Genomic DNA, 23,003 nt, shown 5'->3' with positions numbered 1-23,003 from the left:
AGAAGAATGCAACTGCAAGCAAGAGAATAATAAACATATCCTAATAAAGAGAATGAATAAAAATGATAAGCCTTCATCTATTCAGAATTCGACCTAAGGGAAAATGATTGTGTCATGCTCCTATAACTCAGAAAATGTCCAAGAGATTTAACTGTAAATTAAAAATTAATCATCATCCCCAAATGATAACTCGTAGCTCCATATAAATAGCATCTTTATACTATTTATCAGCATCCTCAGTCATATATTTATAAGAGATAACTCAAATTTGTCAAATTGAGAATTGCTCTCATGTCTTATTTTTCTCAGTAGCTTAGTTTCAGGGTAGAATCATGAAGATAAAATTATGAGTCCTGATAATGAAAAACTATCAAGTTCTGCAAAGTCAAAATGCTCTATCTCTTAAGAATCAGTAGTCTGCTGCATGAATTTATCAATAGCTCGTTTTTGCTTCTAATCAAATTATAACTATAACAAAGCCAAAAGTACTATTAGTACACAAAATTCCACTCATCGTCTCAGTATCTTGTGGGCATCACAGGGAAGACTGATCTGCTGGCCAAGGACATCACGCCCAGACTTAGACAGGTCAGGTCTTGAGTCTTCCCGCTGAGTTGAGGGACGCGTGAGGTCTGCTGGAGCTCAGCTGGGTGCATCAGAGGAAGGGTAGTCAGAACAGCTGAGAGCAGAGTTGGAATGTGAAAGCCAGACAGAAGGAACGCGCTAGCCCAGTTAACAAAGATCACGTGGCGACAGGAGGCCACCCAAAAGGAGGGCTCGTCTGAGCTTCCAGAGAAATGCAAGTGGGGCTGAGGAGGAGGACGGCTGGTCCAAAGTGACGTGCGTAAGGAGGACAGCAGAGCAGCCAAAGTCCCCGCGCCCTTTAGAGACAGGAGGATGGGGGAAGCATCAGACTGGGGCTAGGCCTTGGGAATCAGCCCACGTTAGGAGACAGGAGAGGCAGAGAAACGAAGGCCTTAGAGACAGACTCAGAAAGTAATCGCTCTTTACCTTCGACCGCTTATCTGCACGTCGTGCAGATCGATGCAATACTGGAGGTTTTTAAAAATTTGTATGGCCACACCCATGGCACATGAAAGCTCCTCGGCCAGGGATTGAATCCAAGCCATGGCTGTCATCTCTGCAGCAGCTGTGGCAACACCAGGTCCTATAACCCACTGTGCCAGGCTGGACCGAACCCTCACCTCTACAGCAACCCAATCCACTGCAGTGGGATCCTTAACCCCCTACGCCATGGCAGGGACTCCCTATTTGAATTTTGCTATTAAAGCATAGTTTTGTAGATTTATTAACTCTGTGAGACAATTGAGATTGGACATGATATAATATGCTACAGGGATGTGTGTGTAATTACAATCCAAAATGTGCTTAATACTGGGCAGGCTTATGAAAAAATATATAATAAATATTATTTTCAGTATACTAACCTTCTTTTGAAAAAGCATTATGGGAATCTAAAGTTTAGGAAATCAGAATCCCATTTTTCCCACATTTTCTAAGTGAAAAGAAGCTAAAGGAGAGATAAGCAGTATATAAGTAACTAAAATTATTTTGAAATAGCAAAGAGACTGAAAAACGATCCCAACTTCAGTAATTGGGAAAAAAAAAAAAAGGATTAAGAAAAGTTCTTGTAACCCTTTCAAATAAAAAAGTTAATTTTTAATCCAAAGTCAGATAAATAAAATGGTAAATAAGTGAGGGTCCACTGGCATTCTTAAACAGAATTTGTTGCAAAGTTTGAACAGTAAATAATTTTTTACACCTCACAGTTACAACAGTTTCAAACTTCACAAATGTTAGAGGCTATGATTTGATTCAGAGTGGAACTGATGGCGCACATAAGTAAAAATTAAGTGATGCAATTTCAAAGATGATTTTCTTAGGAACTACAAGTGTATATAATAAAAATCACAGTGTTTCATTGAGAGATAAAAAAGGAAATGAAAGCTATTGAACCGAAAAGTCACTTATTTCTCCTTAGAAGAATATATTTAGGTAGCATGTTAGTATATATTCACTTTTAAGAAGAGCTTCCTACTCAGGGCAATTTCCTTCACTGAGTTATGAAGGTTTCCTTAAACTAAACTGAGAAATGGGAGTCTGGCAGACAGGAAGGCACCATCACTATCACTCTGCTACAGAATAAACTCTCTACAAAGTAATGCACTTTGTTCCCTCCTTGGACCGTGTCCTTTGAGCTCTAAATTGAAAACTGGGTATTTAACATATGCAAAATAATAAAGATTTTTATCAAGCATTAGAAATTGTAAAGTGCTTATTTAAATTTAAATTTAATCTCCTGAAATGAAAAGTACATAAAGACTGTACAAAAAGTACTCAAAAACAGAAAAACAAAACTGTAAAAATTCCGTCTTCACCGACATGTCAGCTCTCCACTGGATGAGGTAATTAATCAAAGCGGTATATGGAGCCTAAGAAAATAATGTCCTTAGACCACCAGTGTTAACGCTCAGTGTTTTAAAGCGTGTGCCAAAGGTCTTTCGTTCAGTGTACCAAAGGTCACTGATGCCAAAAAAAAGTTTATCTCTAAACTCAGTGCATGAATCTGAGAAGAGGGTACATACACTAATTTTTTTCATCTCTTGATTATCAAAAGGTTGCTGATCCATTTTAACCAAGAAATACCTCTACCTAAACTTATAAATTAATATATAACATATATATCATATGCCCCTACAGACAAGTTACTTTGGGTCAGAGAGGTAAGAAGTCAATTAAAGTTCTATGTATACTTTCTTTGAAAAGCATACATCTTTTTTAGTAATTTAAATGATTAAAATTTGCATATTCTGTACTTCACTTTAGGGAACCAAACTGAGTCGACGCTTTTGCCAGCATATATACATAATTAAGAGATGGTTTTATTTAAGCTACGACATGGCATCAAAGCAGCATGCTATTTCATGAATTTGTGATTTTCCACTGAAACAGACATTAGCTGATGATATACACACGGAGAAAATATGTTCTATAGGACTATACACACATATATTTATATTAAACATATTACACACACACATATGAATCAGACAGTGGAATTGTAGTAAAAATGGCATGTTTGTGACGTGAGCTACGCTAGTAAAATTTTGTCTTTCAAATAGGTATAAACCAGGACTTCCCGTCGTGGCTCAGCAGAAACGAATCTGGATCCATGAGGATGCAGGTTCGATCCCTGGCCTCGCTCAGTGGGTGAGGGACCCACCATCGCCATGAGCTCTAGTGTAGCTCACAGACCAGCTCGGATCCCACGCTGCCGTTGCCGTTGCTGTGGTGTAGGTCAGCGACTACGGCTGCAATTCGACCCTTAGCCTGGGAACCTCCATATGCCTCGGATGCAGCCCTAAAAAGACCCAAAAAAAGTATGTATAAACCAAAGTTAATTTCTTCTTCTAAGTTAAACTGGATATTTAAGGTATTTTAAGGTTATCCCGAAATATAAAGAGATACTAAGAATGAGAGGTACTGGTGGTAACACAAAGGATAGAAAATCCAGCGGCAGTCTTTTCCAGGGATGTCACATCATAACTGGCCTAAAGGACCATATACGCTTTCAGCGCTTATAAAATATAATCAGTCACTACAATTTTTTAAATTTTTGACAATTTTGTCTACTCTTTCATTAAGTATAAAAAAGGAAAAGTATGAAAGTACTTGAGGCATTTTGTGTTCAACAGGACTGACTCAGGCTAAAATAAAAGGCTATCTCACAGCCCTAAACCTACTACGAAGTTTGGCCGTATGACACAAAATATTTAGGTAGGAACTAAAAACTAAGTTTAAGAACGCAGTCATTAGCAGCAGAATTCCAAGCACTGAGCACATTTGACTTATCAAAGCATCTGAGCGAAGGTTTCAATCTGCTCAGAAACACCTGCAAGTGGCTTACGTTTCACACGTGATGGGGAATTTAAGGGCAGGGTAGCAAAAAATCTCGGCTTGCCAGATGCTTCTTCAATCAGCAGATGAAGTGGCTTAATAGCATAGAGCACCGGGTGGTTTGTAAACATGACACAGGGTTCAGAGTGATCCTTGGGAAGGTAAGAGTTACTGAAGAGGCCACCAGTGCAGCGGGTGAGGCCTGTTTGTTTCCAGCAAGAGAATTCGGAAGCCAGAATGGCAGAAAAGAGCAATAAATCTAGAACCGGAGATGACAGCCAGAGGTCCAGCCTGAATCCGTTGTCAATGAGATTATCAGGCTTCTCTGGTGCCTTTTAAATCATTTGTTTTTATGGCCACATTGCAGGCATGCAGTTCCCGGGCCAGGGATTGAACCTGTGCCACAGTAGTGATAACTCAGAATCCTTAACCAGCTCAGCCATCAGGAGACTCCTCTGGGGTCTTTTAAATGAACCTGTACTACTTATGTTCTAAGACTGGGGTTTTGTGTTTGTTTTATAGATTTTTTTAAAAATCAGAGTACTCAGAGTTCCCGTCGTGGCGCAGTGGTTAACGAATCCGACTAGGAACCGTGAGGTTGAGGATTCGATCCCTGGCCTCGCTCAGTGGGTTAAGGATCCGGTGTTGCCATGAGTTGTGGTGTGGGTTGCAGACGAGGCTCGGATCTGGCATGGCTGTGGCTGTGGATGTGGTGTAGGCAGGTGGCTACAGCTCCGATTCGACCCCTAGCCTGTGAATCTCCATATGCTGTGGAAGCGGCCCTAGAATAGGCAAAAAGACAAAAAAATAAAAATAAAAATCAGAGTACTAACACTGAATTCTGTCATAATAAACATTTTTTAAAAACAGCTACCATCAGTCATCTTAAAAAATGAAAGTATCTGCATCCTTAATAGATGTCCTCTCCATACAGTGAGTGTGGCTTCACTGGAAACTCACTCTGCGCTTACCTGGCCAGCGACTGAGGAAAAACCTTTCCACAGGCCAGCATCACTTCCCACCACCCAGCTCCACCTCCCCCTACCCAGAGGAACCTCCTGCAACTCCCTTTCCTTTATCGGAGTGGTGGCACCGCTATTTGCTCAAGCCAAGAAGCCTAAATATTATTAACGACAACAGTTTTCATGACCATAGAATCTGTATTCCGTACCATACCCTGGAGCTTTATATGTCAGGCTAATATTTGCACCAAACCGGTTATGCCATAGATGTTTACGTGCCCAGTTAGGAGTTTTTGCCATGTTCCCAGCAAAAATTATCCAAATCCTTAATTTTAGGGGTGGCTGAATCCAGGAGCCTGAGAGGGAAGCTTCCTCCAAAGGCAAAACGCTTCCATTGACGCATCATTCTTCTGACTTTTAATATCCAACTCTAGGCATGAGGCCCTTATCAATGGAAAAGCAAAGGCAATGCAATGTTCTAAATTCTGTCTTCCTAAGAAATTACACACATCTGGAAACCAATCTCATTCTATTTCATCTGCACATAATAAAAAAGCGCCGTACGTTTCAAAACAAAGGAACGGCGAGTGAACGTGGGCGTTCCTACCGCCAGGATTGTTTTACTGCCCTGCTTAAGTTTCTGCCTGCTTCGGGCACCCGAGGGACTGCGGTCTGAAGGTGAACACAACCTCCACGACAGACAGGAAGCTCCCTGGAGATGCCGCTGCCTTGTGGGACAACTCCAAAGCCAGTGCTGCGCTTTCTTCCTCGCTTTGCCGCTTCTCTGGCGCTTGTCGAATAAAAAAGGGGAACGCATGGTAATGCATCATTTATAAATTACCTTGTTGTTGCAAAACAAAACGCCGCTTTGAAAACCAAACGCACGCCTGCTGCGAACTGCAGCATGTTTGATGGAGGCCCTTCAAAAGAGTCCAGGGCTTAACGGGGGTGTTTATGCGGAGCCTCGGATCTGTACCTGCTGTCCCCCGTCACTCCTGGAGACGTGGCGGCAGATGTTGCGGCGTTCAGGCGTCTCTGAAGTGGCTTCCAGCCCTCCTCTCGCCACCGCAGCAGAGTCAGGCGCATTAGATCTCGCTATTTGTGCCCGAGGCAAGTTGGGGAGCGCAGCTGCGGCCACCCCCACTCCCGCCTTTGGTGTTTCAGGCCTCCAGGCAGCGCCCGTGGGACCGAAACGGTTCTGCGGCTCCCGGCGACCTCCGCTGACAATCGCGCCTCTCGCTGCGGCCGCGGACGCGCTGCCGCCGCCGCCAACAGATGTCGGCGGCGACCTGCGAGCTCACACCTGCACGCGCGGCCCCAACCGCGCGCCTGCCGCCGAAACCTCGAGGGCTCCGGGGGCGGCAGCCCCGGCGAAGCCCCGCGCCCGGCCGCGCGCAGGGGCAGGCGGCGCCGAGAGCCGGCGGGAGCGACAGGTGCCTCGCGCCGCTTCGACCCTTGGTGCCTGAACTTCAGGGCCCTGATCAAGGGCCTCGAGTCAGCAGTGGATTCTGCAGAGGAGCCGCGCGGCCTCTGAGCCATAAAAGGAGAGCATTTGGCTCGAAATCCAGCGTGACGGGACTTGCAGAGTAAACGTGCGTGACTCCGGGTTTAGTTCTACACACGCTGATTTGTTTATCACAACTAAACTCTCGAGAGGCAGAATCTGCAGTAAACAATTTATAAATAAATGACAAGATCGGTTTCCAAGGTAGAAAACATGCTGTTGACGAGGCAGAGGTTGTGCAGTTTGGAACCTTCTGCCACAACCCGAGGACTGTTGTGCCTACGGGTCTCTCAGGCAACATCGTTTGCTGCCTTTTTAAAAAATTAGTATATACGAAAGAGCGTGACTATGACTCCCTTTAAAATACAGAAATGAAAAAGGCTCATTTGTTCTTGACAATATAAAACAAAGTGCATCCAAGTCCAGGATCAGAACATGCTTCCAAAAGTCGTCTTATCTCTACAACGCACAGACTGCTTCAAACACACACCCACCCCTTCTTTACACACACCTTTCATAAGAAGCATACTCGACGGCTAACACACATAAGTGTTTACAAGCACAGGAAAGTAACAATTATGTGCAAAATTTATATACCACCTTACATGCTGATGAATGAGGAAGTTTCTTTTCAAAAGAATTGGCCTTGGACAGCTAACATGCCTTCCAATAAATTATTTGTGATGCAGAGACAACGCTTTTTGGTGGAAATCAATATTAATACATAGAGATACCATATATCTATATATACATAAACATAGGTGTGTGTATAGAGAGAGAGAGGAGAAAGAACGCAAATATATATGAAATCTCTCATGAGTCATCTGCGTAGTCTAAGATTTTGAAGTAGTTGCTTCGAGTATTGACTGGTCTCAGAGGAGTGACCCTGAACACACTTTTTTTTACTTTTCCTTATGCCTTAAAGCCCAGTGACTGGTAAGCGTGGTTACCTAAAGCTATCAAGATAAACCTCCAAGCTAGTTTTCTCATTCAATGTTTATGCCCTGGCTTGCCTAAAATAATTAGCAGACACTGCTACTTGGACCTCTTAGACTCCTAAATTTATTTACTTATTTGTTTTTGTCTTTTTAGGGCCACACCCACGGCATATGGAGGTTCCCAGGCTAGGGGATGAATCAGAGCTGTAGCCGCCAGCCTACACCATAGCCACAGCAATGTCAGATCCGAGCCAGCCTCTCTTCGACCTACACCACAGCTCAGGGCAACGCCGGATCCTTAACCCACCAAGAGCGAGGCCAGGGATCGAACCAGCAACCTCATGGTTCCTAGTCAGACTCATTTCTGCTGCACCATGATGGGAACGCCATTAGACTCCTCATTTAAATTCTCTACTCCATGTTAATCTGATGACAGAAACCACGTCTATATAGACTCAATTGGTAAAAACTATGCACAGAGTCCAGGCAGTTTAATTGCTGAGGGCGAAACTAACTAGCCACAATAAAGAGAAGGTAACAGTGAGCCATGGTCTCTTCATGCATAGACAAGAGCATTACCAAAGCAAATCAACCCATCCCAATATCATCCATCAAAACTAACTGGGCCAAATTGGCCTAAAGCTCTTATTCTCTTTCGGCCTCTGTGTCCTCAATTTCTTATTAGGTAAATTAAGTTTCTTAAATGAAAGGTACTCCAAAGCAACAAAAGTACTGGAATTTTAAAAATATTACATATTTACTTTTCCTTATGCCTTAAAGCCTTATTTTATTTTTTAAAATAAAATTTGTGGGATGTGGGACTGTCAGTACAGATTATGCTAAGCACTATGCCAATGCGGTTTTATTTAGACAAATTATTAAACATTACTTTTAGATAATAATATTTGATGTATTCCAGTTTATTATAAAACCTTTTAAATAAAATCCACGAAACATTTTTATGATTAAGTGTCCTCTGATTGGTGCAGACTGTTTGGAGCTAAAGTCCCACAGAGTCACATGGGCTGGCCTTACCAATAGCGATACTTATTGTGCTCATAACGAGAAGAACAGAGCAACTGAAAGCTTCATTCAGAAGCAGCCCAAAGAAAATTAGCTGTATATGAGAAATGCAAAAACTGGATAAGAAGTCAGCAACTGTGAAAGTGAAAGCACAGTGGAGACAGATGTGTTTGAGAAGAGGTGAATTCAGTGAAAGAACGATGGAAGAAAGATGGACAGAAAGGGGTGGGAAGGGAAGGAGGAAAACATTCTGGCATGTTCTGGAGGCCACGCAGCTGAAGCAGGAGGATGGCTTCCTAAAACATAATGTAAACATATTAAAAATGCCAGGCCTTTGTATTTATTTCTGGCTGAGCCCGCAGTGCATAGAAGTTCCCAGGCCAGGGATCGAACCCATGCCACAGCAGTGACTCAGGCTGCTTCAGCGACAATGCCGGATCTTTAAGCCCCTGTGCCACCACAGCACGCCATCAGATGCCCTAATAATGTAGAGAACACTGACTCTGCCAAAGTATTAAAATGATTCTTGCTGTGTAATCCTGCCATTAAATCTCTGGGAAAAAATACAGGTTACCGTTATGTGTGTGGGTGCGACGGGAAGTTTCTACTGGAATTAATTCCGTCCCATGAGGAGCATCCGGTAGATGAGGTGGGGCTGACAGAGACACGGATGTTCTCAATCGTCTCGTGAAGCACGAAAAATGTGGGGTGGGAAATGAAAAAGAGAGGCGGGCAAAGCCTTCCCAGGTGGTCTAAACACAAAAAAGCTGTCTGCTGAAAACTACAGCATACGGTTACAGTCTAAAAAATAATAAATATTATAAAGGATCATAGCAAAAATCAGAAGCAAAGGAACAAATCATGGCTTCTATTGTCAAATAATTTCGCATCATTGGTTTGGCTGGATGAGGGAATACCTCAATATACATTATACCTTAAATTCAGCAAACTAACAATATTTATTATATACCCTTGTGAGTAAGATAGTATATACACCGAGTTTATACTATTGGGGGGCTACTGGCTCTACCATATTAACATCCATGAACTGTGTGCAGGGTCAACCCGTGTATGGAAGACTTGCATGGGGTACCCCATGGAGGTTTCAACAGTGGCTTGAAATAAAGTGACAAAAACTTGCAGTTGACAGATTTTAGAAGGAATAAAGCTATCAAGAATAGGTACTATGAAGAAAGATCAGTGCTTGCTCTGGCAGCACACACACTAAAATTACAGAGAGAGATGACGTCAGGCTATGTCAGGCACACAGAGTCATATATCTGATGGAAAAACATATCAATTAATTGAACCAACAATTGATATTTAGTAAGCTTAAAGTCCCGCATTTAAATAAAAACAAAGTATTAAGAAATAATAAATCACATGTATTAAGTGAAGAGTGAAAAAACTGAAATTTTGGTTAATAACACACAATAAAGTTTTACTATATTTTATCTACATTTTTGAAATATGAAATCTTTGGAAACTGCAAGTTTTGTGTTAAGTTTGTGACCAAAATTCATTTGGAAGCAAAACCTGACCTGAACTAACTTGAGGGCACTTACGGTCTAAATTTATCCACTTGCAGTAATTAATATTATCAATAGCAGACTGTCTCAATAATGAGTTCAGGAGATGATGCTTTACATAGTATATGATGTTTTCAACTACATCAGATTCCTAAATCTGAAAAATTCTGAATTTTGAAACAATTTAACCTCAAGTAGAATAAAAGGCTTTAGGATTATACTAGACAGAAGTGTGACCAAATTACTAAAAACAAAGGAAATCTTGGTCAAATTAATGGGAGCGTTATTCTTCAATTGTGGAAAAAGTAAATAATGCTTTACCCTGCTGGGACACCGTACAGAGTGTTCTAGCACTGTAATTTAAGAATGTCAGCTTTACTTGGTATCTAGCAAAGTGCTTAGTACATACTAGACGCTAGATAGATATTTATTGAATGAATGAAAGAATAAGTATAATGCATTATTCAAAAGCACAAATATCTCAGTTTACCCAAACTCAAAGATTTTTTCACTTCTCTTCCCAAGCTACAATTCTGGTGTTAGTTCCCAAGCTCTATACTACCTTGTACTCCACAAATCACTCTTTCAGAGATTTTCCTTGTGATGCTTCATCTGTAGAAATACTCATTCCACCTAATTCCATCTCATGAAACCCTACCCTTATTCAAAGACAGAAGACCTAGTTTTTAAATTTTTTTGTCTTTTTAGGGCTGCACCTGCCGACACATGGAAGTTCCCAGGCTAGGGTTCGAATTGAAGCTGCAGCTGGCAGTCCACACCAGAGCCACAGGAACGTGGGATCCAAGCTGTGTCTGTGACCTACACCACAGCTCACATAAACACTGGATCCTTAACCCACTGAGCAAGGCCAGGGATCGAACCTGCATCCTCATGGATACTATCAGGGTCTGTTACTGTTGAGCCATGACGGGAACTCCAAGACCTTTATTTTTTAATACGCAGTCCCAAATTCCTCCAGGAAGAGTTAATCTCTCTTCCTCCATGCACTCAAGAGTACTTGACACCTACCTACAGCCCAGATCACATTCTGGAACAGAATTTATTTTTCTATGTGTCTTGTTTCCCAAAGTAGGTTTCTTAAGGGAAAAGGCTATAGTTTGTACCCACCCCTCAGTATTACCTCATGCCATTACTTGTGGATATTTATAATCGAGAAATTACTGAATTAAGTAAAAATTAGTATGAATGATAAAAGGCCAAAACACCAAATTTTAATTATGAGAGTTAAAGGAAATAATAGAAAGTATTGACAAGAGGATGGATGGAACCACCGTCTATTTTTGCTAATACGTCCGTCATCACTGGCACTACCTCCAACACTTAAAAAGAGGGAAATTATTCAACAAATGAGCTAATGTCGAACTTGGGAGAGAGAAAACTAAGATGATGCGTGAAAACAATTCTAAAACCTCCACAGTGAAAGTCTAAATTATTGCAGAACAGTGTTGGTATGCGCTGTTCTAGGAGCAGAACTCCAGATCATGCGTAAATTTAAACAGAGGCATAAATTTCATTAAATATAAGAACTTTCTATTAACCACAGTGGTTTGGTAATGAAAGAGGCTGCTTCATACACCACCTGGTTCTCTCTACCTATCACCCCAGCAAAGGGTAAATGTTCTGCTGGGAGTATTCCAGGAATATTTTCTCAAATTGGCTTTCTAAATGGTTGAACTCAGATGTTTTAAAAATTACCTCCATCTCATAGAAATAAAATCTAAAGATTTCGATGTTTTGGTCTTTTAAACACAAAACTGGAGTCACAGAACACTAAATGTAGCTTGGCAATAAAAAAAATAGGTATTAATCTTATCAATTATTTCATCCTTAAAAAAAAAAATTACCCCATCAGACCTGAACAACCTAAAGTCCTTTCAAGCTGAACGAGCCTCATCCATTTGTCAAAAGAGAAGGATGATCACACCGACACACGAGGAAGCAAAACGAGCTCTGTTACGACTGCTGCCAGTGTTGCAGCCGAGACCAAGCTGCCGTCATGAGCTGTGAAATGGTCTTAAACTATTTTCCTCATATAGATACAACAGGACATGGTGCTGATCTAGGAAAGAAATGATAAAACTACAACGATTCTAGCCAAGTTTCCCAAGACAAAAAAGCTTCAGATAGGCTTCCCTGAGAAGGAAAACGCACGCATGCGGAAGCGTGTGCACATATGTGCGTGTTCTTGGCGACACACGGGAGTGCACTCACCACCGCAGATGCCACACCGTGTTCCGACTGCGGCGGTGCCTACACTCAAGGGATCCGGCTGAACCGTCTCGGAGGCCGCCGCGATTCGCGCATACCTGCGGCAACCGAGGCAGCCGAGGCGCCGCTGCGGCCCGGGCCCCGGGGCTGGTGGGCGTCAGGAGGGCTGCCTACCCCCAGCCTGTCCTCCCCCGTCCCCGGGCCAAACTCAGGACGCCACGACGGGACTGGTAGAGCCTGGGCATGGCCGACCTTCCTTTCCGCGTGTCCCTTGAACATCGACCAGGGTGTTCAACCCCGCTGAAGACAGGGTCTCAGGGCAGGTCACGATGGACAGAGCTCCCGCGAAAGAGGCCAGCCTTGCCAGGGCCCACGGGCGTTCCTTCCTCGGCCATTCCCTGGGATCCTCAGACCTGAGCAGCCAGGGTCTCCCCAGCCCATCCCCACATACAAACCTCGTCTCCTTCCTGAGGCCGCATCAAGGACACCCGGTCGTACTGCCTCCTCAGCAAAGCCCAGAGTGCGTCCAGCCGACCCTGAAGGGAAACGTGACCTGTAAATTCCCAGGGCAGGCACTCAACCTGTTTCTCGAATAAAGGAGCTCCAATGATGACGGTGAGGCCTTCTCCTCCAGTTTACTTGCAGTGAACTCATTTTGAATATGTTTAGAAATGTAAAAGCACACATAATCTAAGACTCAAGCTCGCTACGAATTACAAACACTTTTCTAAATAAACTTAGAAAGTATGTGAATATCATCTAGAGTCTCCTTACTGGTGAACCGTCCACCTAGGATACATTAAAGCCTTCAATAATATTAGAGAAAAAACTACATAGACAGACCACGATGGGAGATAATATGAGAAAGGGCATGTGCATATATATATATATACACGATTGGTTCACTTTGTGTTCCCTTCTTTCATAAATTAAACTACTAAGCAAATAAGTAATAACAAAAATGGGATTTCCCACTGCTAAGAACGTATTCAGTTGTGAGAAGGAAAATTGAATGGCTGCTGTTTGACGGCCCCTGCTCCTCCTTCAGACAGTAGCGGGTGGGGCGAGGAGACAGAGAGGGTTACAGTTTCTCTAGGAAGCTGCAGTCGAGTCACACAAAGCTTAGACAGTCACCTTAATTGGCGTGTACCACTTTGTCTGAGGAGGCTGGTGTGTGGGTTTGGCGCGAGGTGGTCTAGGCCTGACGGGTTCCTCTGGTTCTTCAGGAATCTTCACGACAGCATTTTTGGCCTTCTCCAGTCTTGCACCTTCCTCAGTAGATCCCTTATCACCCCAACGAACCTTTCAAACAAAGAGAAATAGTGGAATCAGACACACACAAGCTCTTCCTTACTCGTTCTCTGACTCACCACCTCAGAGTCAAAAGGTGAGGAAGTATCACAACTCCAAATTCCTCTTCTGACACTCGGCAGGTTTCTCCCCCTCCTTACGCATTTCATATCAAATCCTAGAAATAAAGGCCCTTCGTAAAAAAAAAAAATCTGGCATCAATTAAATTTGATGCAATCATTTCTCCATTGTCGCAAATAAGGAGCTCATAAGTGGTTTCTATACGAAACGCGTGCAGTGTGTAGCGCTCTTCTTTAAATTAGGCACGTGGGCTCCAACCACACACAAACCCATGTACACGGATGGCACTGGGGGAAAGAGAGGAGAACCACGACCTCAAGCAGGACCCGCTGAAGGGTTACTGAGCACCCAGCTGCAGGCAACCCTCACAAAAATGCAAGGAGGTAGACACCGTGTCTTTTGCTTCCAGATGAGGAAAAGGACACACAGGTTTAAGGACGAGCCCAAAGCCACAGAACTAGTAAGTGACAAAACAGGGAGGTGAACATACGAGTCTGAAATGAGTCATAAGTTTCAAATTAGATTTGAATTTTACCAATATATTTTATACAAAGGAGTTAATTGTTCCTTCCAAACTTCCCATCACGTTTGACTAAGTCAAAAAGTATGATTTAACCATTTAGCCTCTGGAAGCAAAATAACTATGTATGTTTATCGCCCTTTTGTCAAGCTCGACTGGGTAATTTTCAGTCCTCTGCTCTACTCGTACAAATGTGGCTGTTTGACTATCAGTTTCCCATTGAGAAAGGCCAATCTGAGAAGACGCTGCTTTGAAGAGAAAAATCTAGGGACATCAGAGAATTCCACAAATTTTAGGGCATTGTCTTCTCTGAAAACTCTGGAGATTGAAAAGCCACAAGGTCAAGTGATGTTTTCTTTATTTTTCCATGAAAATTGGCTAAATTGGAGTTAGTTTTTTTCAAGTGTGGGCATGTGAAGAGGATGTGCCCCCTGGAGGAAGGTTCCCTCCAACCAGGAGTCGTCGCGGAGTCTAAAAACCAAGGGCACCGCCAAAGAAGACAAGGGGCGGCGAAGCTCTAAAAGGAAGAGGACAGCCTGCCCCGGGCACACGTGACTCGCGGAGTTAAGGAATCTCTCCAAGGAAAAAACGATGAGATGCTTTTAAACGCATCTTAACGACCTGAAGCAGTGGGTAGGAACACAGAGGATACTGTGCCCAGAAACATCTACTCATAGCGATTTGACAAGGCTTACTTGGGTGTTTTTACCTTTTTACTACAGTTTTAGCCTAGGTTTTCCATTTCAAGTGGACCCTGTTGAGTCATTAGAGTGTATCTGTATCTTTCAGAGTGACCAGTGGCACTAGACGGTTCTTTACGAGGTTGTTCAAACTGTTTTAAACGCCATGAAACCTTCAGAGCTGGATAGCTGCCTTTCTTTCCGGAGAAATGACCTCCTCTTTCAAATCTTTACCTAGATACACTAAAACTTTAAAAATCTTTAGATATACCTAATTGAACTAAAAAACTCCAAAACCAAGACACACCTCCTGAAGTTGCAAAGTCTCCGTTTTGAGCGGAAAAAAACAAAAGATGATACCTAGTCAAATAAGCCTATGAATAGCGTAACTCAGAGTAGGAATACAAGTAGGTACAATTGAGGTCCACTCAGAAAGCAGTGATTTTTAAGTTCGATTTTAACTGGCCCAGCCTTCACAGTTGGTATCAGAGCTGACGGTAATGGCATCCTTCCTCCAAGGGTCACTGGCACCATTCTTAGACATCGAACACAGAACTGCTGAGCTAGAGGTGGGACCCAACATGGCACTTCTGGGGACTCGGCTCTCAAAGGACTGAACGTGTGATATGCACTTGCTGAAGTCTAAAGAAAATGCACTAAATAAATCCATTAGTGTTAGTTTATGAAGTACCTGCTTCATCATTATCACCGTCACGACAAGCAATACGACAAGCAATTCTCACTCAAAGTCTAAAAGTAGGAAACACTTTATAGAGTTTTCCTAAAACTTTTAAAAGCCATTAAATATACATACACAGTTATATGTATAAATTTTATTTTTTTAGTTTGAGATCGTCAAAAAGGAAAAAAGAATAACAAGAGTAGATTGCCAAAGGCAGCCTGAACAGAATTACTATATCTGACTTTTTATGACTAAAAAAGTAAATAAACAAAAGCAAACCTGATAGCTAAATTCTTCCAATTCTACTTGGCTTTCAAGATCAACAGTAAAATTCCATAATTTCCAGAGCATATGTGGATGACTTAGAAGGTTGTATCATAAAGGAGCAATTTCAGAATTGAGAAAAGAAGCAAACACAGCCTCCCACCGAGCTGGCAGAAACCATTTAAAGTCTTTGGGTGTGCGGGTCAGCTGTGCTAACAGGTGTCATTAACACCAGCTCAGTTCCAGCCTCTGAAAACTGCCGTTACCATAGTGTTTAAATATTTAACGTGAAGAAGGGGTAAGGAAAAATTTATAGGTAAAATCCCTGTACTGGCTTAAAATAAATATTTAGTTATGAAGATTTATCCTTTAATTCAGATGTGCTCATAATTTCTGTAATTCTGTTTACTTTTCCCAGTTTAAGTTATTTCTTAAGGAAGGCACTTTCCAGGTTTGAAAAGATGGTTTTAAAACAGGTTTTGTTTTCTATTTTTCTTCTCCAAGTTTAAAAAAGTTGATGTTTGAATGACACTTCATTCTCAGTTTATTTTTTATCATACAGTTTTGTGTATTATGTTTCCCTCTGTGATGCCCAGATTTACTTTCTCATTTTTTCCCTGATTCTCATTGCCTACTTCCTGCCCACTAATGGAATACTCCATAAAATGCTGCCAAATTATCCATGGCTAAAACGGACTCCAATTTATTAAAAGTAGGTGAGTTCTTCCCATAAACTTTTTACAGCTAAAAAGGGCAATATAATTTCACATTAATTAAGAGTAAATATCTAAAAACACAAATAAATTTCAATTAAATTTAACTTAAAACTTAAAGGGAAAGAGTCAATAACTCTTTAATGGGAGTTACTCAAGCATGTTCATGAGCCCTTGGCTTTTTTTTTTCTTGGACAAATTCCAACACTGTTCCTTTTCACGCAGGACCCATTCAGGAGCTCAACACGTGCTTTTCGCTGCTGTAGAATGAGATCTTTGGAACACTAGAATATCGGAGTAACAAGAGTCTGCCACAATTCTTCATGTTTTTATCGAGAACTAATGTATCCAAACCTCACTGTCACGTGGTATCTTATATGTGAGGATTTCAAAATGGAATTAAGTTTATTTATTATTCCGAACAGAAGCCAGTACCTGCTCATGGTCTAATAAGTTAGGAACAAACAGGGAAATATATAGCACAAATTGAAAATCACTGCATCTAGAGAAGCTGCTAAAATGTTCCGCAGTTTCCTATCCAGCACTTTCCCCCCTGCATACATTTTTACACATAGATTTTGGAACGAGACTAAATACACTAAAAATAAGCTGTGACAGATCATATTTGGATATTCACATGTAACAATTTTATTTATAAGACTATTTTTCATATTTGTAGGACATCCAATCCGCTCTTTCCCCACCCCTCCAAGCCTATGATAACAAAAGCAAAGGGAAGGAAAATGACCTTCCTTCCATATGGAGCAGCAAGAGCTAGCCTAGCCAGGTTCTCTCAGACTGCCTGATACTCCCGGTTACGCCCATGCCAATACATAGGCAGTGTCTTCTCCAAAAGACAAATTCAAAGGCACCTGCCTTTTCCACGACTTACTGGCAGTGAGGTACCTGCCGCAGAGGATATTTAAGCAATAAAGCGGCAAGCTCTTAGGAAAATGTGCAGTATCTTAAGATCTAATGTGGTCAAGGAAATGAGAGTCGCTGTCAGATGATTTGAATAACCACGTCATTCAATGACACGTAATGACAGCCATGTTTAGTCTGGGCTTCTTTTGAAGAATACTGAAATTTATTCTGAAAATGGGAAACTCTCCTTGGGAATCTGAATTTTATTCAAACGTATCAAAAGAGAAAATTGCAACAGTTGCGAGGTTGTTAATTAGCAATTTTTGCTGGCAGTACAGGACAAAGCGGACACGGCAGTGGGAGACATGCCATGATTGTGAGACACATAAAAACTCTTTCTTATCAATACGTAAACTAAAAGAATAACTAATGAGACGGAAATTCCAGTCAATATATCAGTGAGAAAATTCCTCCGCTTGCTTTTTGGGGCGGGAGGCTGGCCTGTCTCTACTGCTGCGAAGAGCTCAGTGCTGACCATGTTTGCTTATTATTTATTTATTTATTTTATTTATTTCTTTGTCTTTTTTTTGCTATTTCTTGGGCCGCTCCCGCGGCATATGGAGATTCCCAGGCTAGGGGTTGAATCGGAGCCGTAGCTGCCAAGCCTACGCCAGAGCCACAGCAACGCGGGATCCGAGCCGCGTCTGCGACCTACACCACAGCTCACGGCAACGCCGGATCCTCAACCCACTGAGCAAGGGCAGGGACCGAACCCGCAACCTCATGGTTCCCAGTCGGATTCGCCAACCACTGTGCCACGACGGGAACTCCCTGCTTATTATTAATTAATCTATCATTCTGAAAAATATTCCTGTGGTGGTAACAAGACGTCATTTGATCTTCAAGACACAATCTTAAATTCAATTTTAATCCACACTTTTTGCCAATCTAAAAATTCAGTACCTTCTATAAATGACATTTAATATTAATTACGATCATTCCTAAGTGGTAACTAAAAGCTGTTTTGTTTTGTTTTTTTTAAAAAAAAAAAGCCTTAAATGTTCTTCCTCTACATTTGTGATAGGGTCATATTCATACTATTGAATATTTTTAACATTTTTCTCCTCAAACTGTACTCAACTCTTGGATCTTTTCAAAGGCGAGCACTGTTGCAACCTTAAGGAGCTGGCTTCTTCAAAGTTGTTCTCTGCAGTAATTTTTTCCAAAACAGAGGGAAAAACCCATCTTTGTTTTGCCTCTTAGAATTCGGACATCTTATCAATGCAATTCTCTGACTAATGAAGTCAGTGCTTCTTGAATAGCTTTGAAATGGCTATGGGATTATTTCATAAGGGGGGAGGGGAACTTGTCTAGAAAAAGACTTAGTGTTAAGTAAAAAATGGACGATATTAGAATATTCAGTTGTGAAAAGTACAGTTTCCATGACTCAATAGTTCTAGAAATACATCTTCCAGATCAGTGGGTTCTTTTTTTTTTTTTTTCTTTTTTTAAGATACCAACCTCCATTCTTTTAATTCCTCCAACCCCTCGGCCACCATAATAGGAAGCATCCACGGTTGGCCATTTCTTGGTAGGCAGAGGTTCTTCTTCCTCCTATGTAGATACACATTTTTAAAATGAGTTAAATTAATTTCTTAACATGTTACTTAGACCTGGCTCACATTTAAACATTCTTCTGAATAATGCCACTCACAGGGAATAGATGCAGTAAGAATTACTTATGCCGCATACAGAGGTACTTTCGCTGACATCCGCACATTTCAAGTCAAGTCCGACAGAAAATGAGAACTCCTTCCGCGCCACAATTTTAGGAATCGACCTTATTTTGCTAGGTTACTAGAAGGTGCTCCTTAACCATGAGCATCACTTCCTTTTTTCAGGTTTATTCATCACTTCATATTTAAAAAGATAAAATGTTAAATTAGGACCATCTTGTGATAATCCTTTAAAGCATCCACCTATGTATAAATTTGAACTCTGCAAAATGTGCACTAAAAAGCCAGGTAGTTGAGAAGCTTTGAAAATGCATGAGGGCGTATTTCCTGTTGCTAACACAATTTTGGCTAACTGAGTAATATTAAATAATCGTTTTGAAGAGAGTCATGATATCTTTAAACTGCCAGCTTGGATCTTCCAACTTTTTGTACGTGACATCAGAACCGCGGATATATCACTATAAAAAGAAAATTAAACCGCTATGTACTATTGCTCTTGATGGCCAGTCTACGTTTATCAATGTGTAAAGATCTCAGTCCTCCAGCACATGAAAGAAATCATGTGAAGACAAAAAAATGACAGCTGATTTTCATAAATTCCAAAGCCAATAGCTAGTAACAATGTAATTGATCAAATTTGGGGATAATGTCTAAATACAGAAGAGAAAAACCCACCCACATCACCTATTAGGCACTCAATTTACCTCTTTTGGTGCAGGAGGTGGTGGTGGAGGAGGATCCTTGATAACCTGTACAAAAAACACAAACAAATGTAGACACTTCAGTGGCACAGGGAGGAGGCAGTAGGATATGCAGAAATAAATGGATTAATAATTAGATTAGTAGAATATTGTGGTGGTGAAACTAGCCTCCCAATACATATGCCTCCCACTCCTTTGAATCTGGGCTTATTTGTAACTAGCTTTGGACCAGCTAGCAACTACTAGGTGTTTCCGACTAACTAGCTAACTCACCTGTACATTCATTCCTTTTATCTCTATGATATAGATACATTATAGCTTTATTTTTCAGGTGAGTAACAGAACAAAAATTGTCAAATACTTTGCACCAAGTGGTTCTTCTAATGTCAAAATGCAAACATTTCTCAGTAGATTACAGTACCTCCCCTCGATGGAGTAAGAATCTACAAGCAAAGTCTTCCTACTACGATTCATTGATTTTTTCACAAACTGACAATACAAATGTTAGCTTGTCTCAGATGAGATATCAGGGAAATTAACGTATTCTCTTTCCCCAGCCCTTAACCTAGAAACACATGATCTTTTAGCCAAGATTCTTTTCCTGTGAAGCATCACTCAAGATGTTAGTTCAGGAAATGTGATATGGTTAATTTTTTATGTGGGAGGAATACAGACTGAGATCTAATTTAAATGACCTTTACTGATACTGGGTATCTGAACTTTCACACCATCATGACAGAAAAATCACTGACCAAGGGCCAGTAGTTTCTGATAATTCAGGTACACATCCAAGTCTCTATGTTAAGATGGAAATTTGTCTGAAAATATAACTGCTTCACATCATCTAAGGTCAAATACTGCAATTATGTTATTAAAAATTTTAAATGTTAAAACAATAGTAGCTTTGAAAATGAATATCATCAAAGAGTTACTGCTACTGTTCAGATATATTCATAGTATCATGAATATATTTTTTTAAAAGCCGCTTATGTTTTAGAGGTATATACTGAAATATTTCCGGTTTAAAATATATAATCCTGATTATTTTCATCAAAATAATTTGGGGTGGGGGGGTGAATAGCGCTATAGATGAAACAAGATTAGCCATAAATTGAGAATCACCAAGCTGAGTGAAGAAGGCATGGGGAATTCATTATTTTACTCTTTTTCTTTGCATATGTTAGAAATTTTCCGTAATGAAAGGGTTTTTTTTTTAATTGTTACTGATAATGTTCAGAGAATTGACTCATAATTTTCTTTATGTGTATTACTTTCATAATTCTAATTCTAGTTTAGATCTAAACCTCAGGGGGAAAAAATACACAAACAGTAACTACAATCACTTAGATACAACTAGGCAGTAATTTAATCTGAGTCGCAAACTCACTCACTGTAGCAAATCAAACTTTTGAATGCTACAAGAAATGCTGTCATTCCTATTTAACCCTTCTATTTAACTCAGCTTTATTTCATCAATAAACATAAAATTCCAGTTCTTTTTAGTAATTTTGAAGAATAAAAATTTGTGAATTTTTACAGTTAGCCCGGAAATAAATGCCAGGAGATGATTAACACTGAAAAGAATCCTGTAGTGATATAACGGTTATAAAGTTACAGGGCCGTTCCTTTTACGAAAAGGAAGCACTCATGTCATTATCAATCTGCCCGTTCAAAATCAGTCGATGAAAACCAGATCTATCAATAGTTCACACTCAGGGTCAACACCAACCTAATCGTTTCCCTTGAAAAGCCAGCTCTTCTTCCTATTTCCATTTCTTTCAAGTAAATCACTCTTTCTTTAAAGTTGCAGCCGTAAACTTGTCTCATAATCTACCAATTATTCTCTCTTCTAAGTGACTTCACCAAAATCATTCACCATGTCCAATACTTTGAAATATTCCTCTCTCTCTCTCCCCCGACTCTCTCCCCATTTCCTGTATTTCCCTCTCCTCTTTCCCACACCGTGAATTCCTCAGTTTCCCAAAGCAGTCCAGACCCCCTTCATACGCATAGATGCTGCTTTGTTCTCGCCTAGCATTGATCACAACTGACAGCTTTATCTAACTCCCGGTCTAACTATAATTTCTATGAGGATGTATTTCATGTCTGCTTTGCCCTGCCTGTATTCCCAGGACTCAGTAAAGTGTCTAGCACAAAAGAGAAGTTAGGAAGAGAGAAAAAGCAGATGAGAGAAAGAAAAAAAAAAAGAGGAAGAGATACAGAGGAGGAGGAAAATAAGAAGGGGAAAGAGGCAGGAGAAGGGAAGAAGGAACAAAGGAAAGAAGAAAGGAAGCAAGGAGGAGGAAGGGGCGGCAGAAGGAGGGAGGGAAGAGAGGAAGGCCAAAGGAAGAAGGAAGGTTCCTTGCCCTCCATCCCCACTCCCATCACCTAAAATCATGAACTCAGGATTCTCTGGACCTTAACAACACCTCCTACAATATTTTTCAACTTCTCCAATGCACATCCAACCAAAACGTCATTCTTCTGAAGAATTCCCACCTAGCTGTAGTCCAACAATGTTTGAATTCCTGCAATAAAGAGAAATTCACTACTTCACGAAGGAATGTGTTCCACTGGCAAAGAACTCACATCATCTGAAAAGGTTTCCCCCAAAGGAAGCCAAAGCCTCCTTCTCCGTAGTTTCCCCTCTTTAGCCCTGGTCCTGGAGTATGGAAACACACACACACACACACACAACTATGTTTAATTCCAGAAGAGAGCAGTTCCTACTTTTGATAATGACCACATATCTATTAAGCCTACTCATTTGGAAGCTGAAACATCACAACTGTCTTTCACGTAAGGATCTGAGTTATTGGGTCATCCTGGTCAGTTTCTTTAGCACATATTCATTGATCAATATCTCAAAGTGTGGTTTCTGGAATGATAAATAACATGTATTCTAATTCAATACATGGTGCTCAGGCAAAACAGATCCACCTCAGCAGTCCTCGCTCTCATCCTATGCCCTTCATTGATAGCATATTGATAACACTGACTGATAGCCGATAATTACCAGAGCTTTATGCTGGCATCCATGTCTGCCTGCTTTACTTGCAGCCGCACTAGACATCCAGCTTGTTTCTCTCTCTCTACCGCATCCTTCATGCTAACCTGCATAGCTAGGTCAATATGTTTCTAACGAAGTTTAACTGATCATTTCTCCAGTCAAAATAGATTAAAGTGTTCACTGACCACAGCTGGAAATCAAGGAATTACCGAACTTTTGGAAGACCCTTACACATCATGCTTCCACTCAGTTTTGCAAATTACCATGAGGTGTTCTCTAGAGTTTTCTCACTAGAAAAGGCCTCACTGAGTATAACGTACTCATTTTCATACCCTTTTGAAGACTTCAAATTTACCCTG

At 41.0% G+C, this 23,003-nt stretch overlaps 1 protein-coding gene across 1 annotated transcript in view; it reads right to left on the bottom strand.

The window, feature by feature from the left end:
* The window catches only part of ANTXR2 (anthrax toxin receptor 2), a 149,488-nt gene that overhangs the window by 44,208 nt on the left and 82,277 nt on the right, over window positions 1-23,003 (bottom strand). Inside the window, exons 13-16 of the mRNA XM_003129371.6 lie at window positions 19,638-19,682; window positions 18,719-18,811; window positions 13,238-13,405; window positions 12,559-12,639 (exon numbers count right to left, since the gene is read on the bottom strand). Coding sequence (XP_003129419.3) covers window positions 12,559-12,639; window positions 13,238-13,405; window positions 18,719-18,811; window positions 19,638-19,682 — 387 coding nt within the window. The remainder of the gene's footprint in view (window positions 1-12,558; window positions 12,640-13,237; window positions 13,406-18,718; window positions 18,812-19,637; window positions 19,683-23,003) is intronic.

Source organism: Sus scrofa, chromosome 8, assembly GCF_000003025.6.
Source record: "Sus scrofa isolate TJ Tabasco breed Duroc chromosome 8, Sscrofa11.1, whole genome shotgun sequence".
NCBI classification, from domain to species: Eukaryota; Metazoa; Chordata; class Mammalia; order Artiodactyla; family Suidae; genus Sus; species Sus scrofa.
Note: the sequence above shows the minus strand (reverse complement) of the source record. Positions and strands in the feature narration are given on the sequence as shown.